This window comes from Neolamprologus multifasciatus, chromosome 3 (assembly GCF_963576455.1).
Source record: "Neolamprologus multifasciatus chromosome 3, fNeoMul1.2, whole genome shotgun sequence".
Lineage (NCBI taxonomy): Eukaryota > Metazoa > Chordata > Actinopteri > Cichliformes > Cichlidae > Neolamprologus > Neolamprologus multifasciatus.
The window spans coordinates 31685222-31702158 of NC_140441.1; the positions used below are offsets into that span (position 1 = coordinate 31685222).

A 16937-nucleotide genomic window follows, 5' to 3' on the forward strand; every position below is an offset into this window, starting at 1 on the left:
TGAATAACAAGGTCACATAATGCAGTCCGAACATGTCACTCAAAAAATAGCTTGCACAATCGAGCATTAAAAGATTACATGGGGACAAAACACAATACTACGGGGCCTTCCACTCTGTCTGGACAGTTTAATACCCTTCTAACATTCAAACCAGAAAACAAATTGCACATGTTTTTGAGGAAAAACATACAAAGCAAGTAGCCTCTGAGTTCGACCAGGATGTGAACCCAGGACCTCTCACACCCTAAGCACTAAGGTCTTGAATAATCGTCACAAGGAAGCAAACTGGGGATAGAAGTGACATCAAAAGAAAGAGGTTGATGTCTTAATGAAAACATATGGGATGACTCAAGAAATTCACAGTTTAACTCAGGAGTTCACATATGAAGGGGGACTCTGACCCACCTGAGGGATAGTTCCTTTCACTAGTGCCGGGATGTCGTCTTTGGTGTATCCCACAGCTCCCAGTCCATCTTCCACATGCAGGTCTTACAGAGTCTGACGCAGCCTGTCGGCCACAACGGCACCTGCAGTGTTGGGGAGTAACGGAATACATGTACCGCCGTTACGTATTTAAAATACAAAATATGAGTAACTGTATTCCATTACAGTTACCGTTTAAAAATGTGGTATTTAGAATACAGTTACTTTGTTGAAATAAATGGATTACACGGCGGTACTTCCCTGTTTCATATTGTGGCGGGTCAGGCCTGTTTGGGTTTTGTTTGACAGCTATGTTCTGTTGTTCCAGGCGGCAGCGTTACGGTTGCCATGGTTACAGGGTGACGCTCTCTCTCTGCGTGTTTCCTGGGTGAGAGAGCGCCTGTTGTTGTTGTGCTAAGCTAATAGGCGGAATGCTACAGGTATAGCTCTAAAGAATGTAGCATCATAGGCAGTGTAGTCCGTGCTGCAGGGAGAATGGACTGCCATACACGTTATGTGTCTGTGAGCGAGGGAGGGAGAAAAAGGAAAAGTACGAGCTGTCATCAAGCAAAAACGGGAGCTGGAAGCATGTAAATATAATAATAACCACTGCAGCCAAGAAGAGAGCCTGACGAGCCCAGTTGTAAGTAAGCTATTAAGACTCGACTGTACACTGTGTTCGTGTTTTCCTCCAAAAACAATAAGTTCCGTTGGAGCAGCCTTTCAACGCCTCTCTGTGTCTCTCGCTAGCAAAGTTGACCCAGACAACAAAGTAAAGCTAGTTTTCGGCTACGAGCCCGACACAGAACCCACCGTATTAGCCAGAGGTGCCTTTACTACGGTTCGGAGCCGCGGACCTTCAGTAACAGTAATAAATCACAGCAATAGTACATTCATGTAGTTGTAAACAGCATGATAATATATTAAGTAATCCAAAGTATTCAGAATACGTTACTCTCATTGAGTAACGTAACGGAATACGTTACAGAATACATTTTGGGGCATGTATTCTGTATTCTGTAATGGAATACATTTTAAAAGTAACCTTCCCAACACTGGGCACCTGCATCCTCCCTCTTCACCTGCCGGATATCTGCACCTGAACATAGCGCAGAGAAAGTCTGTTACTGCATAATTTTTAAAGAGTGATGGCAGTTTTGGTGAATTTGGATATTTTCTATTGATAGCTGAAGAAATAAAATGCTACTACCTGCAAAAAAAAATAAATAAATAAAGAAAATAATTTTTTTTTCTATTTTAGACTTCTTTAAAAAGGTACAAAGAGTCCTTAAAAACCTTATTTTTGAATACCTTCAATATTCTTAAATAACTGAAAAGACTCTCAATGGAGGCATTTAAGGTCCCGCTGACTGTCTTGGATGTTTGATGTTTCACTGTTTGTGTGCCCTGTTGTTGTTGGATGTTCCTCTCCAGTGTATTTCTTTCTTTTTTTCTAACTGGGTGATTTTATTTGGCTCATTGAAGTCTGGAAACCTTTTGGTTTGGCTGGATAAATAAAGTAGACATTCCACACAGTCTCTATTATACTAAATCTAATATGGCCTAGTGTGAGGCGTTCAGGTACCGAGGATCTCTGCGGCCTCAAGGTGGCGCTCCGGACACATCGGGGCTGTGAAGTTGAAGACGGCCGGAGACGTAAGGACAACGGAGAGCCCGTGAGACTGAAAACACAAAGTTCCGCAGAACATTTTATTTAAAAGCTGCACAGGTCGAGTATGAAACAAAGTAAAGTTCTGTGTGGAGTTCCTCAGGGAACCTGCACGGGTCCATCTCAGTCAGAGGTGTACTGTTTTGTTTAAGCACCAGAGCATTGGCCACGTTTGAGTCATCCTTTGTTTCTAATCTTGTTTGACCATCATTCAGCTCTAATTAAGCAAAGTGATCAAATGTCAGAATGAATTTAAGAATATGAAGTCATCTGTCTGACCATCCTCATCAGTTCTTCCATGCTGCTCACAGCTCTCTCCCTCCCTGTTGTCTTTTCTCTCAGTCTTTCCAACGTCGCCATCTCTCTACTTCACTTATTTCTGCTGAATTTTTAATTCTGCATTATTCTCATCACAACATGTGAGTAATTAATAAAATATCACTAAAAACCTCATAGTAATGCCAGAGTACCTCAAGTTTTTTTGTTGGTCAGTTTGTACATAAATGATTTACCTGAAATTTGTACCTGTAGTGTAACTTACAAATGTTTGCTAATGATATACTTTTATATCTACTGTATTTTTTGGACCATAAGGCGCACTGGATTATAAGGCGCATTAAGGGAAACAATATAAGTAAAACCCTCACGTTAACTTTTATCGAGTGGAAAAATGTTAGCATTCATCCTCTAGCTTCACTGTGTTTATGCTAATGTAGCCCTGTCTGAAATTATTCAGGCATACAGGGTAAAGAAAAAAAGTCTACTGTTATAAAAAATGGTTAAAATATAAATAGTTGATAAAACGTTTAAAAATCATATGCTTTGGTACAAATGTATTTCATTTACAGTTAAGAGTCCAATAAATAAAAGGGTTCCATGATTTAGAGTTCATTTTCTGTGCAGAATAAATATGTTGGGGTGTAACCTAAATTTATTTACCCATTTAATGTCAGTTACCTCAATGTTGTATTGTCATTGGTTGTTTGTGCTGACGAGCCAGTCAATGTCACTCTTCTCTGTTATGGGGGCGGGACAAGTGGTAAGGTTTGTGTGAATCTGTGGGAGTGGACACAGAAGCTAAGTCCGAAGAGAGAGATGTCGTAAGGCAAACGTGGTGTGGATTTTACATCTAAGTGTATCATTGACGTCGACTACCCGTGGTCCTGATATTACTTATTTGTGATCTGCAAGAGGTAAATGAGTCTGTGTGCCTTGACATTTGTACTGTAACTATTCGTTATAGTGGTAAAATGGCGCAATATGTGATGCTAACTAGCAGCTTATTAATTAGCGCAGCTTACCGCGTTATGTGCTGTGATGCCATGCTGTATGTTTAGCTCTGTGATTTTTAGTCAAAGCATGCTAATGCTAAATCGTTATGTGATAGCATTTGGTATTGTAGCTCAAGTGTTTTAATATGTTTAGAAGCCGAGGGACGCTCTGAAAGGAGAGGGAGTGAGAGGTTTCTGCCCGAATGGACCCTGCTGTTTTCTCCCCCTGACTGTCTTCACTACTGGTGAACTAACTGCTAACTGCCCGTTTGTGATTGCCCCACTAACAAACTCATTGGACTCGTGAGTACTAACTGGAACTAAAGTGCACGTATTTTGTTTATGGCTCAGTTTGAGTGAAGCGGCCAACAGTTTTAGGCCTCACCGCACCCGAACTTCGAATCAGGCCTGCAACAAGCACTGTGCTACAGGTGTAGTGTGGACAGGTTAAAGTGTGTGTGTGTGGGCCCACTGTTACAAATTTGGTTTAAATTGAGTAAGTGTGTAGTTGTAAGCAAAGTTATTATCAAAGGTTGAAGTTCATCCCTGTTAAAGGTGTGAGCTGTTGTAACCGAAATAACAGTTGGCACCTAAGAACGAGGTATTTTGCTTTGATAATCTTTATTGAAAACCCATGTAGTCACTTTTACAGCATTTGTGTTTGTTTATTTGAATTCAATTCATTTTATAAAAGTAACTGTTTATTTTATTCATTTCTTTGTTGTCTAAATAAATACCCGGTGAGGGATTTAATTTGTGTAAAATACAGTTGTGGTGGTCCTTATTAATTCAATTAGAGGGTATCAAGTATCATGATTAGTAGCACTACGAACCCAGGCCCAGTCTCATTGTACTATATACTCTAGCTTTACCATAGCTACGTGGGACCTGGGTTACACTAACATAGCTGTTTTGCTAGCGATCACGTAGCACAACATTAGCTATGTCCCAAAACGTCGGCTGCATCCTTCGGAGGCCGCATTTGAAGGCCGATTACGTCACAGCCAGGCGACGAAGGCTGTCCCAATTCGTCGACTCCTTCAAATGCGGCCGACAAATGCGTCCTTCATTTCCCCGAATTTGAAGGATGGGTCGGGTGTGTCCTTCGTGGCCCACCATATCCCAGAATTCATAGCGCGGCCCAGCCAAATTTCAGCTGCCAACAATGGCGGCCGCTACTGTGTTTTAAAATTAGTCTTATTAATCTTTCTGGGTCACAAAATAAACTTTTAACATATTTTAAGGCGAAAGTAGCTGTGTAAATTTCAAATATCTGCTTGGTTTATCAAGACATTGCATATTTGCAAAAGTGTGCCGACGTTTTCGGAGACGTCTGTTACCCACCCGCTCGATAGCAAGCCGGGGGGTTCAATGGTCACTCCAGCCGGCGAGAGCAGCGGACTCCCGGCTTCATCGTTTTCAGACCCCCGCTGTTTCGCTACTCAGGTTAAACATGATATATAAGTCACTCGGATAACTTAAAAATGTAATTTTTTACCCTTTTTCGGTGTTTTATTTGTTCTGGAGTAAATCTCAACGTTGTTTTCTCTCAAACGTCAAACAGAAAATGGATTAAACAGAAGTGTGAGACGGTCGAGAATTTATGCCAGTGTCATGTTATATTTTAGATAGCAAGGAGCAGACGGCCGAGTTTATTAAACTTCACCGACACAGCGGTGACGCAAATCTGAAGGCTAGACCGTCCAATTTCACAGCCTCGCACTTCCGGCCTTCTCGGTCTTCGAAGGAAGACCGGGCCCACGTAGACCACGAGGACCCAGCCCTCGTGGTCTACGTGGGCCGGGTCCTCAGAAGGATGCAGCCGACGTTTTGGGACACAGCTATAATATACCAGCTAATCCAACTTCAGTAACCCTATAAAAGTCACTGTTGTTTAGTTTTCTATCTTCATTTATGTTGGAAGTGATAGCAGAGCTGTACGTTTTAATTTTTTCCAAAATCTCTGTCAGAACATGCTGTGTCATGTTTAGGTGGATACTAGCAAGCTAACTCCCTGCTAACTTCAAACTCTGTTACATATAATAAATTATGTTTTCATGGATGCCTGAATGTTAAACTTAATTGTTACACCTAGTAAAGCCGCAATGCTGATCATTTTATTAAAGATGAAAGAATTTAGACAGTTTTTAACTTTCAGCCGCAATGTTTGTAGCTTGTAGTTTGTAGTGTTTATAGCTCTTCACTCACTCCTGACCCTGCATGTTTATAGCTGGGCCCCCTTCTGCTGAAACCAGCAGAACTGAAGTTAACTAAGTTTCAGGGTTTTAGTTTCATTTCTGCACAGAAATCGGGTCACAATTTAAATGTTTTTGTGGGACTTTGTTCAAAACACCATTCTCCTACATAGAGCAGGGCTATATGACCAAAAATATTCATCACAAAATACATTTGAAAATTTGCGATAATGATATAACTGATGATATAATTGACACTAGACAAAATACTTTACAACGCCACAACTTTATTAGTGCAAAAAAAATCAATTTATTTTCACTTAAACAAGCAGCTGTTTTTATGTGACTTAAAGTTATATAAAAATGTAACAGTGCAAATACAAATTCCTTGCTGACAGTTTAACCGATAGGCATTTCCAGTAGAAATTAGCCGAAATATCCTCAGCATAACTATGTAAAATATCCACAAAACTTAAAAAGAGGTATTACACATACAATACGGTAATATTATGTTGAAGCACAGTACGTATCACTCTGTGAGGCTCCTGCCTACGATCGCCGCAATGCTCCGACAATCCATCAAGCGGTGCAGATTCGTAGCTTAGCAAAGTCGTACTAAAACATTTGACAGATTTTCGAGCGCCGTGTACCACATAAAATCGATTTATTTATTTATCGATTTATTTTAAGTGTGCCTATTTTCCAAAAAAAACCACGGTAATAACAACGGCCCGCTAGCATGCTCTATCAAAAATAGTGCTTTGTTGTGAATCTGACAGACAAAAGCTAAACCATTTCCACACCACTGAAGTTGCAGCATTTTTACAAACCAATTCTGGTTCATCTGTTTCATTCAACAATCCGCTTTCGCCCTCATTCTGTGTCGCCGGCACGCTTTTTCCGCTATGTGCGTACGAAAACAAAGGCACTGCGCATGCGCGTTTTACCGATATTCTATGGTGATATTTCATTTTTCTTATCATTGCCAAACATTATATTGAGTTTGTCTTCTTCAGTAACCTTTCCCACTCACTGAGTGTTAATAGACCTGTCTGCATTGAATTATACTTGTTATTAACCTCTGTCTCTCTTCCACAGCATGTCTTTTGTCCTGTCTTTCTTCTCTCACCCCAACCGGTCGCAGCAGATGGCCGCCCCTCCCTGAGCCTTGTTCTGCTGGAGGTTTTTTCCTGTTAAAAGGGAGTTTTTCTTTCCCAATGTCACCAAAGTGCTTGCTCTTTCACATTAGGATAATTTACCAAGAAGAGCTTTAACTGTTCCTCTTCAGTCCTTTTCTGGAGTAAGATCTGCACTCGATTAACACAAATTGTTGTGTTACAAACTATATAAGATATAATGACAGAGAAGGGCTTTTTTCTGCTAAGAGAAAGTGGACTCAAATCTTTTATAACCTTACATAATGGAACAGAGATTTACATCACAAAAAGTACAAAAATGCTGGGATTACAGCTGAATTTGGGGGGAGACCCATGAAAATGTGACATGTAGCAAAGACTCAGAGACCAGTTTGATTCAATGCTTAAGATTTTAATGATGCACAAGATCATTAAGGAGAGTTCATTATGGAAAATAAAATGCTACTAAAACCATTATTTCCATTACACTTTCCATTTGTGCCTATTAAACAATCCAAGTAATAAAAGTAAAGATGTAAACTGAAAAACAGATCTTTCGTGTAACATATGAGATTATTTGGCTTTTTGACTTGTCAGATGTGCCACGTCTTCAAATCAGCCCAGGATTCCTCACATTCTTCTAACGCAGACAGATGGAAAATTTCCCTGGCAATTCTGATCATTCATACACTTGTTACCTATAAACACACAAACACACACAACAATAGATCTAATGGACACATACATATCCAGACTTATATACTATATATTATATATTTATTTATTTTTTTAAATACAATGAACTTGTTTAATATGGTCTAAAATGCAAACACTGGTGTAGTAAAAGTAAATAAATTGAATATATTTGTATTCAATCCCAAATTCTAAAACTGTTGGAAAGCTGTCACTTGAAAATGAATGTAAATTCCAATGTTTATAAAGATGTATATTATAAAGTTTTATGCTTCTGTATGGCCTAATCTACCAGTATGTGCAAACTCTTTTTTAAGTCTCAAATATAATTTTTGTTGTTATCCACTAAATTTCTAATTTGCTTATTTTTTATTAAAATGCCACATTACGGCTATTTACTTGCATTCCTGAACAGAAACACTAGTTGTAGTGTTTAAATGTTAAATGTTGTCCTCACAGAGATTTTTTCAGATTCTCTGAATTTTTGATGCTATTATATACTGTAGATGATGAAATATTCAGATTGGATTTTATGTTGAAGAATAATATCCTGAAATTGTTTAACAATTTATAGATGTAGTATTTTGCAGATTTATGAACATGTGCCTATTTTTGCTTCTGCTTCTCTTTAAGATGCTCTTTTTATAACCAGTCATGTTACTGATCTGTTGCCAATCAACCTAATTAGTTCCAAATGTTGCAAACATAATTTTCTGGTTACATTTCCAGCTCTTTATGGCTCTCTCCCAACTTTTTATACATTATTTATTTGATTTACCTGAAAAATTCATCTCCATGCACTCCTCGTTGCCTTTATGGTTGTTTGGCTCTCCTGGACACCAGTTTGTATATTGGAAGCCTGTTCCATCAATCCAAAACCAATAACCGTCCTAGAACACAAAAAAAACAAAAATAGGGCAATAATAGACTGAAAAGCAAATTACACTCCCAAATTATACATTTAGATATATCTATATATCTACACACACACACACACACACACACACACACACACATATATCTATATAGATAGATAGATAGATATAAGAATTTATGACAATACTGTATATAATATATAATATATTAATATATAATATGTATATAATAACAAAGGAGTTTTTCTTCTCATGTTTGCTAAAGCGGTTGCTCATAGGGGGTCATATGATCGTTGGGGTTTTCTCTGATGTTGTTGAGTCTTTACCTTAGAATTAACTTTACTTGTTGTGATTTGACACTACATAAATAAAAATAAAAATGAAATTGAGAGCTTGGACCTAGTTTACCTGTTGGGCATCAGAGCCTCCAATCCATGTTCGTCCATCTGCACCACTTGCATCATGTATCACCTTCTGAATCAACTTATATTCCTCGAGGCTGTGTACAGATGCAAGGTTTGCATTCATGTATTGACAGTTTCTCTGCAGTGGAGAGAAAAAAAGACAAGCTGACAAAGAAACAATACAACTTTAAAGCTCGCACCACGGCAAACATGCAGATCATTGACAGTTATTTGTATTATTATTATTGTTGTTGTTGTTGTTAGTATTATTATTATTATGATAAACATAATTTAAAATCTAATAACATTATTCAAATGGCTATTATAAACCAGCACATAATTTTTGAAAAATTAGTTTTTTGTTTGTGATGTTTGTTTATGATTGCGGTTCAACTTAAAAAAAAAAAAAAAAAAAAAAAAAAAACTTTCATTACTTGGAGAAAAACAATGTTTTGTAATCATTAAAAAATGCATAATACTTTTTCCATTTTCATGTGCCAAGCTGACAAAGAAACAATACAACTTTAAAGCTCGCACCACGGCAAACATGCAGATCATTGACAGTTATTTGTATTATTATTATTATTATTGTTGTTGTTGTTGTTGTTGTTGTTAGTATTATTATTATTATGATAAACATAATTTAAAATGTATTAACATTATTCAAATGGCTATTATAAACCAGCACATAATTTTTGAAAAATTAGTTTTTTGTTTGTGATGTTTGTTTATGATTGCGGTTTAACTTTCATTACTTGGACAAAAACAATGTTTTGTAATCATTAAGAAATGCATAATACTTTTTCCATTTTCATGTGCCAAAATCACCAAAAAAAAGTGTTACTGTTTCAAAGATAAAAAAATAAAAAGATAAATAATAAAATATTTAAACAATAAAATACACAAACAAATTCACATAAATCCTGACTAATGACTAATGATGAATAAATACTATTGTCGTTTCCCTTCAGCCCAACTGGCCACAGCAAATGACTGCCCCTCCTTTAACATATTTGTGGCAGCAATTTTGTCCTGTTAAAGGGGAGTTTTTCCTTCCCACTGTCGCCAAGTGCTTTCTCGCAGGGGCTCATCTGACTGTTGGAGGTTTCTCTGCATGTATTACTGTAGAGTCATTACCTTACAATATAAAGCACTTTAAGGCAACTGCTGTTGTGATTTGGCCCTACATAAATAAAACTGAATATAATGTTGTTATTGCAAAATAACTGTACACTAAAGTGAGATTAATTAGCAGCTCACAGTTTATAGACAGTTAATTACTATAAGGTTCATTCACTGTGACACATGAGTTCTAATCTTTGCCATTACCTGAGCCTCAGCCCAAGTCATGGTTTTGGACACATAGATGAAGCACTGCTTATAATACTGGGTCCAACCAGAGGAACAGCACGGGGATTTCTTCACAAAACACCAATCCTCTGAAGACAAACAAAGAACACTGTGTCATGTAAAGCCAAGCAATGCCACTGTACATTGGTCATTAACTAATTATATTATTGACAATATTTTTTACGTAGATTTGGATTCCAAAATTTATTATTTTCCTTTTTAAATACATATGTTTGGTCTCATTTTAGCAGCTGTCTGTTTCAAGGCTGTTTTTTCCCCACAGGCTGTTCACATTAGGTGAAAATATTATATGCTGACACTGCTACATGTTTTTAATATGTGTGGGGTTTTTTTTGTTTTTTTCAAACATACACTTGGAATCAGAAAAAGAAAGGATACTGTTTCATGGTAAAATAAGATATATATCATTTGTTTTACTTTGAAGTTTGGGTATAGCACAGGTATTCCAGATGTGTTTTTGCATTTTTCAACAGCTCAAATGTGATTGGAATAAAAACAGAAAATGGATCAACTATAAATTTTAGAGAAAAAATGTTACATTTAGTTTCAAAAGCTTTTATAGGTGCAATATCAATTTTAAAATCAGTCAGAATTAATGCATGTAAGATTTACATGTACCAAGATACTGCAGACATACTGTAATACTCACCAGCAGCATCGGCCAGAACTGCCATTGCACAGAGAAGTGCAGACACAGTCAGAAGCTTCATGGTGATGTTTAGTATCTGCAGGCAGCAGAAAAAGAAAAGTGACTGTTAGTTTAGTGAAGAAAACACAGAAGATCATCAGGATGATTGTAACACACCTGTCGTAGGATATCGTCCCGCTTTAGTCTCAGCCTGCAGCGTCAGATTTCCAGTGTGGAGATGTGTTATAGAAACCTGAAATAAAACCGAAGCTTTTAATTTGCAAAGAGGTCAAACAACAGAGTGCCCCAGCTGTCTGTGTAGCATTTGACTAAAAACAATAACGAGCACCGAATTATTTATAAGAATAAGTTATCTATCCATGGTCACTTGCACAGTTAAGTCTACTGTGTATTTAATGATTATATAAGGACAAAACATGATACCATGGAGCCTTTTTATTCGGTCAAGTCAGCCTGACACACAGAAAAACTGAATCTTGAAAATTTCCATCACATTGTTGATCCTTTATCGATTTATTATCAAATGTTTGACCTTAAAATCCAAACATGTTCTATTAAGGTAATCACTGTGTGCCATAAAGAAAGCACTTTGCTGTTTTTGCTGGGAATATAAACCCACTGGTGTTAAGAGCAAGTCACCCGGAAGCTGCTTGGAGTCAGGCGTCTGCTGAAACAAATGGGCTTAAAGATAATAATCAATCGACCTTATTAGTATCAGCCTAAGACCCCGAACAGCACATTAGAGAAAATGTTAGAATGACAAACACAATTAACACTGGGCACAATGAGACCAAATATTTAGCTTACAATAGAGATTTTGGTTTTACTTGGGTGTCTGGGGTGGGTACCTGTCAATCTGAGGCACTGATAAAGAACCTGTATCACAGCAACAATCAAGGTATTGATATTTAGTCTTTCCATGGTGCACACAGGTAAACCAGTCTGTTTTACTGCTCTGTTGCCCTAGAGTTGGCCAGTGACAGGGACTTGGATTTTGAGCAGAGCTCAATCAGCACTCCTCCATCACCACTGAAGCAACAAAACAGAAATGACACTTTTCTCTCCTAACCTGATGTTTGTTGACACAGCCTCATCTGCTAGTTTCCAGGTGGAGGTGGAACTCACTGATAACAACACAGGTGCACCCATGGTCCTCTTTAAGTGACCTTCACCACTGAGTTTGTTGTCAGGGGCACCTGGGATGTGCGTCCCACCTTTTGGACCTCCAGCGTTTCCTCTGCAGATTCCTAACCACATCTTTTCTCACATAGAAGTCGTGTAGATGAAGCTTTCAGTGTTTCATCCTTTCTCCTGAGCATTTTCCTTAGCGTTTTTAATGTATACATACATATATATATATATATAAAAATAATATTTTTTATGTTTTCTTCCAACTGCATAAGGTGTCTCGGGCTGAATGTTTGTCCTTGTGGAAAATATTTTATCAAACATGTAAATGGCCTGTAGCGCTTTACTAGTCCCTAAGGACCCCAAAGCACTTTACACATCCAGTCATCCACCCTTTCACACACTGGTGATGGCAAGCTACATTGCAGCGACAGCCACCCTGGGGCGCACTGACAGAGGCGAGGCTGCCGGACACTGGCGCCACCGGGCCTTCTGACCACCACCAGTAGGCAACGGGTGAAGTGTCTTGCCCAAGGACCAAACAACTGAGATTGTCCGAGCCGGGGTTCGAACCGGCAACCTTCCGATTACAAGACAAACTCCCAACTCTTGAGCCACGATCACCCCGAGTAAAGACAGTAAAGAATTTAAGAAGAAGTCTATGAATAACAAGTATAGAAAACCATTTTATCAAAGTGCCATGGTCACATAATGCAGTCCGAACATGTCACTTAAACACATTGAACATATTTTTGAGGAAAAACATACAAAGCAAGTAGCCTCTGAGCTCGCCCAGGACCTGAACCTAGGACCTCTCACACCCCAAGCATGAATCCTAAACCTATATCAACAAGCTACAAACCCCCTTCCTATTCCTGTCTAAAGAAACTTGCAGCTGATCCACATCTAACATAAACTCAGCCTCAATCTCACAGCCTACATGTTGTAACAAATTCTATGAATCTGATTTAAAACTGACTCAATACCAAACACACATTCCTCCAGCTCCATCACTTGTATTTAATGCTGCACATTACATTTTAAGTAGTGCGCCCCTGTGTGAAGAAACACTGAGCTGATTTGCACCATAAAAAAGACGAGAACCTACAAAATCAAATTGACGTGGTTAATGAACGGCTCCAGATCTATCAAACTTTCAAGGAAAGATGCCTGAAACTGGAGTCTGAGGAAAAAGGCCAAGCAGGTAGTTCACTGTTTATAGTCATACTAAGGCCGTGAATAATCATCACAAGGAAGCAAACTGGAGACAGAAGTGACATAAAAAAAAGTGGTTAATGTCTGAATGAAAAAACATGGGATAACTCAAGAAACACATAGTTTAACACAGGAGTACACATATTTGAAAGGTTTTATGGAAAATTATAATTCACTGAAGGCAGAGAAAGAGACTAAACAACCAAAACAAACCTCTGGAGAGAAGTGTGAGAAGCTGACATCAAGGTTTCTAAGAAAGAAGCTTTACAGGAAAACATGATAAACTAGAATTTGAGACTAAACAACCAGACAATCTAATCGGGTCAGAAAAGCAATGCTGTGCTTTTAATGAGCAGCTTTGACAGCGTCTAATCAAACACCAGCAGCTTCATGCTGACAAACTCATACTTCAATCAACTGCGTTTTAGTCACCTTTTGTGAGAATTCAGACTTTAACATGTTGTGTTTAAAGCTGCTCTCTTTGATTAAATATCAATTAGAGCAGCCTCTGTCAGTGCGCCCCAGGGTGGCTGTGGCTACAATGTAGCTTGCCATCACCAGTGTGTGAATGTGTGTGTGAATGGGTGGATGACTGAATGTGTAAAGCACTTTGGGGTCCTTAGGGACTAGTAAAGCGCTATACAAATACAGGCCATTTACCATTTAAATAGACACAAGTAATCAGTTTAACAAAATATTAATTAAACAAACTGGCATCAGTCAATAGTTAGGCAAGCAAGCAAAATAATTTGACAAGTTGGCAAAATAATCAATCCATCAGTGGAAAAAAAATATTAACTTGTCAAATTATTAAAACATCAAATATGTATCATTTGTGTAAATGTGAAGGAGTGTCTTCCTCCCCTCATCCCCAACCAGCAGATGACTGAACCTCACTGCACATGGTTCTGCTGGAGGTCTTGTCCTTTTAAAATTGAGTTTTTCTTATCCACTGTCACCAAGTGCTTACTCATAGGAGGTTCTTTAAATGTTAGGGTTTTCTCTGTACTATTGTAGGATCGGGATTGTGAAACATATGAAATAAATGCATACAATTTGATCTTGTAATAAAAAATAAATAAATCAGAAAACAACCAGAAAAACATGCTCAAAGTGCTGAGCTTCTTTATTTGAATTATACCAGACTGAGCAACTCATCAGAATTTGACTTTCTGCAGCAGAAACTTTAAAATGTTACATCTAAAACACATCTGATACTTTCTGATATTGAAGCAGGATTTTATCAAATAATTCATCTGTCTGTTAGAGCAGATTAAATGTGAGAAAACAAAAAACTGTCTTCATTATTTCCATAAAATTACCATATCTTTAATATGACTTCACTCAGCTTTCTAAAAGTTTCACAAATTAAAACTAGAACACAGTGTGTTTATGAGCAGTTAGAGGCTGAATAAGTTTGAATCGGTGATCATTTCAAAGAATTTAAAGGATGAGCTCAATAATAATCCCTAAGAATCTTCTAATCAAAACTCAAACGAAAAAAACGTCAACGATTTTGAGCCTGTGAGGGGTTTTTAGACTCAGAACTGCATCCTCTGGTGGCTGTGGGAGGAACTGCAGCTGAGTTTAGTAGAGCTTCATGGAGGCCTCAAAGAGCCGACTCAGATCCAACACCGTATGCGCTCTGGGAGACAGCTTGGTCACTCGCTCCTGGAAACAAACCAGAAGACATAAAACATAAATCAACACATGTATCCAAACAAATATCTCCTTAAAGCCATGTTACAAATAGCACCTCCTTGTGAAGGACACGGGGCCAGGTCTAAACCTGCTCCACCCTGGCCCTGTGTCCTTCACTATCTCACATTACATCACATTTGCAGATATGAAATCAGCTAATTCAAAGAATCAAAGAAGTCTATGAATAACAAGGTCACATAATGCAGTCCGAACATGTCACTCAAAAAATAGCTTGCACAATCGAGCATTAAAAGATTACATGGGGACAAAACACAATACTACGGGGCCTTCCACTCTGTCTGGACAGTTTAATACACTTCTAACATTCAAACCAGAAAACAAATTGCACATGTTTTTGAGGAAAAACATACAAAGCAAGTAGCCTCTGAGTTCGACCAGGATGTGAACCCAGGACCTCTCACACCCTAAGCACTAAGGTCTTGAATAATCGTCACAAGGAAGCAAACTGGGGATAGAAGTGACATCAAAAGAAAGAGGTTGATGTCTTAATGTAAACATATAGGATGACTGAAGAAATTCACAGTTTAACCCAGGAGTTCACATATGAAGGGGGACTCTGACCCACATGAGGGATAGTTCCTTTCACTAGTGCCGGGATGTCGTCTTTGGTGTATCCCACAGCTCCCAGTCCATCTTCCACATGCAGGTCTTACAGAGTCTGACGCAGCCTGTCGGCCACAACGGCACCTGCATCGTCCCTCTTCACCTGCCGGATATCTGCACCTGAACATAGCGCAGAGAAAGTCTGTTACTGCACAATTTTTAAAGAGTGATGGCAGTTTTGGTGAATTTGGATATTTTCTATTGATAGCTGAAGAAATAAAATGCTACTACTGCAAAAAAAAAAAATAAAGAAAATATTTTTTTTTTCTATTTTAGACTTCTTTAAAAAGGTACAAAGAGCCCTTAAAAACCTTATTTTTGAATACCTTCAATATTCTTAAATAACTGAAAAGTCTCTAATGGAGGCATTTAAGGTCCCGCTGACTGTCTTGGACGTTTGATGTTTCACTGTTTGTGTGCCCTGTTGTTGTTGGATGTTCCTCTCCAGTGTATTTCTTTCTTTTTTTCTAACTGAGTGATTTTATTTGGCTCATTGAAGTCTGGAAACCTTTTGGTTTGGCTGGATAAATAAAGTAGACATTCCACACAGTCTCTATTATACTAAATCTAATATGGCCTAGTGTGAGGCGTTCAGGTACCGAGGACCTCTGCGGCCTCAAGGTGGCGCTCCGGACACATCGGGGCTGTGAAGTTGAAGACGGCCGGAGACGTAAGGACAACGGAGAGCCCGTGAGACTGAAAACACAAAGTTCAGCAGAACATTTTATTTAAAAGCTGCACAGGTCGAGTATGAAACAAAGTCAAGTTCTGTGTGGAGTTCCTCAGGGAACCTACATCCATCTCAGTCAGAGGTGTAGTGTTTTGTTTAAGCACCAGAGCATGAGTCATCCTTTGTTTCTAATCTTGTTTGACCATCATTCAGCTCTAATTAAGCAAAGTGATCAAATGTCAGAATGAATTTAAGAATATGAAGTCATCTGTCTGACCATCCTCATCAGTTCTTCCATGCTGCTCACAGCTCTCTCCCTCTCTGGTGTCTTTTCTCTCAGTCTTTCCAACGTTGCCATCTCTCTACTTCACTTATTTCTGCTGAATTTTTAATTCTGCATTATTCTCATCACAACATGTGAGTAATTAATAAAATATCACTAAAAACCTCATAATAATGCCAGAGTACCTCAAGTTTTTTTGTTGGTCAGTTTGTACATAAATAATTTACCTGAAATTTGTACCTGTAGTGTAACTTACAAATGTTTGATTCTCCTACAGTGTCTTGTTTCTATTAGACTCATACACTTCAGATAGAAATGTGTATCAACCTCATCTGTTAATGTGACTGTGTTAAGATAAGAAGGAACTTTATTGTTCCACGTGGCCAAACAGTACTAAATATAGCAGCACTTCCATGTGAAAACCAGCTCCAAAACTCGAGAAGAGTAAATTACTTATCTAATTAGTAAAAATTTGTTTCCCTTAATACAGCTCCAGAAAACATTCAAGTACATGATGATGTGACTCCAAAGTACAATAGATGTTGGGACAAAGGAGATCTTATAGCGATTTGTTTTACAAATACTTGCTGTTTACTGGGGCCGAGGGTAATAAGTCATACACTGAAAATG

At 38.2% G+C, this 16937-nt stretch overlaps 2 protein-coding genes and 1 long non-coding RNA gene across 6 annotated transcripts in view; 1 reads left to right on the forward strand and 2 right to left on the reverse strand.

Annotated features, from left to right (window-relative positions):
• Positions 1-16937, reverse strand: part of adhfe1 (alcohol dehydrogenase iron containing 1) — a 41554-nt gene that overhangs the window by 16620 nt on the left and 7997 nt on the right. Inside the window, exons 12-14 of one of the 3 annotated variants that reach the window (XR_014872518.1) lie at positions 15954-16050; positions 15317-15474; positions 14442-14700 (exon numbers count right to left, since the gene is read on the reverse strand). Coding sequence is in view for 2 of the 3 variants with exons in the window: in XM_085152393.1 (XP_085008519.1) it covers positions 15401-15474; positions 15954-16050 (171 nt within the window). In the remaining variant the exon portion in view is untranslated. Of the gene's footprint in view, positions 1-1505; positions 1523-2008; positions 2106-14441; positions 14701-15119; positions 15475-15953; positions 16051-16937 lie in introns of those variants that run through there. The other 2 variants (XM_085152403.1, XM_085152393.1) reach the window with 2 other exon arrangements.
• Positions 1655-8300, forward strand: LOC146522592 (uncharacterized). The gene is made up of 2 exons (XR_014872532.1): positions 1655-3285; positions 3518-8300. It is a non-coding gene; the product is annotated as an uncharacterized LOC146522592 (long non-coding RNA).
• Positions 6010-11040, reverse strand: LOC146522593 (ladderlectin-like). 2 transcript variants are annotated; one of them, XM_085152414.1, is made up of 6 exons: positions 10843-11040; positions 10675-10762; positions 9996-10105; positions 8671-8805; positions 8166-8277; positions 6010-7392 (listed from the first exon to the last, which is right to left on the reverse strand). In XM_085152414.1, exons 2-6 carry the CDS (start codon positions 10745-10747, stop codon positions 7325-7327), a joined length of 498 nt encoding a protein of 165 aa, XP_085008540.1. In that variant the 5' UTR covers positions 10748-10762; positions 10843-11040; the 3' UTR covers positions 6010-7324. The 2 variants fall into 2 exon arrangements, with proteins under 2 accessions (XP_085008540.1, XP_085008550.1); XM_085152424.1 differs by having other exon boundaries at positions 10687-10762; positions 10843-11020.

What these genes read in the sequence shown, in the direction of transcription:
- LOC146522593 (XM_085152414.1), bottom strand. Translation starts at nt 10,747, where the DNA reads ATGAAGCTTCTGACTGTGTCTGCACTTCTCTGTGCAATGGCAGTTCTG. An exon ending in GAGGCTCTGATGCCCAACAG is followed by an intron (nt 8,278 to 8,670) that starts GTAAACTAGGTC and finishes TTTGTGTTCTAG; the next exon opens with GACGGTTATTGGTTTTGGAT. An exon ending in CATGGAGATGAATTTTTCAG is followed by an intron (nt 7,393 to 8,165) that starts GTAAATCAAATA and finishes GTGTGTTTATAG; the next exon opens with GTAACAAGTGTATGAATGAT.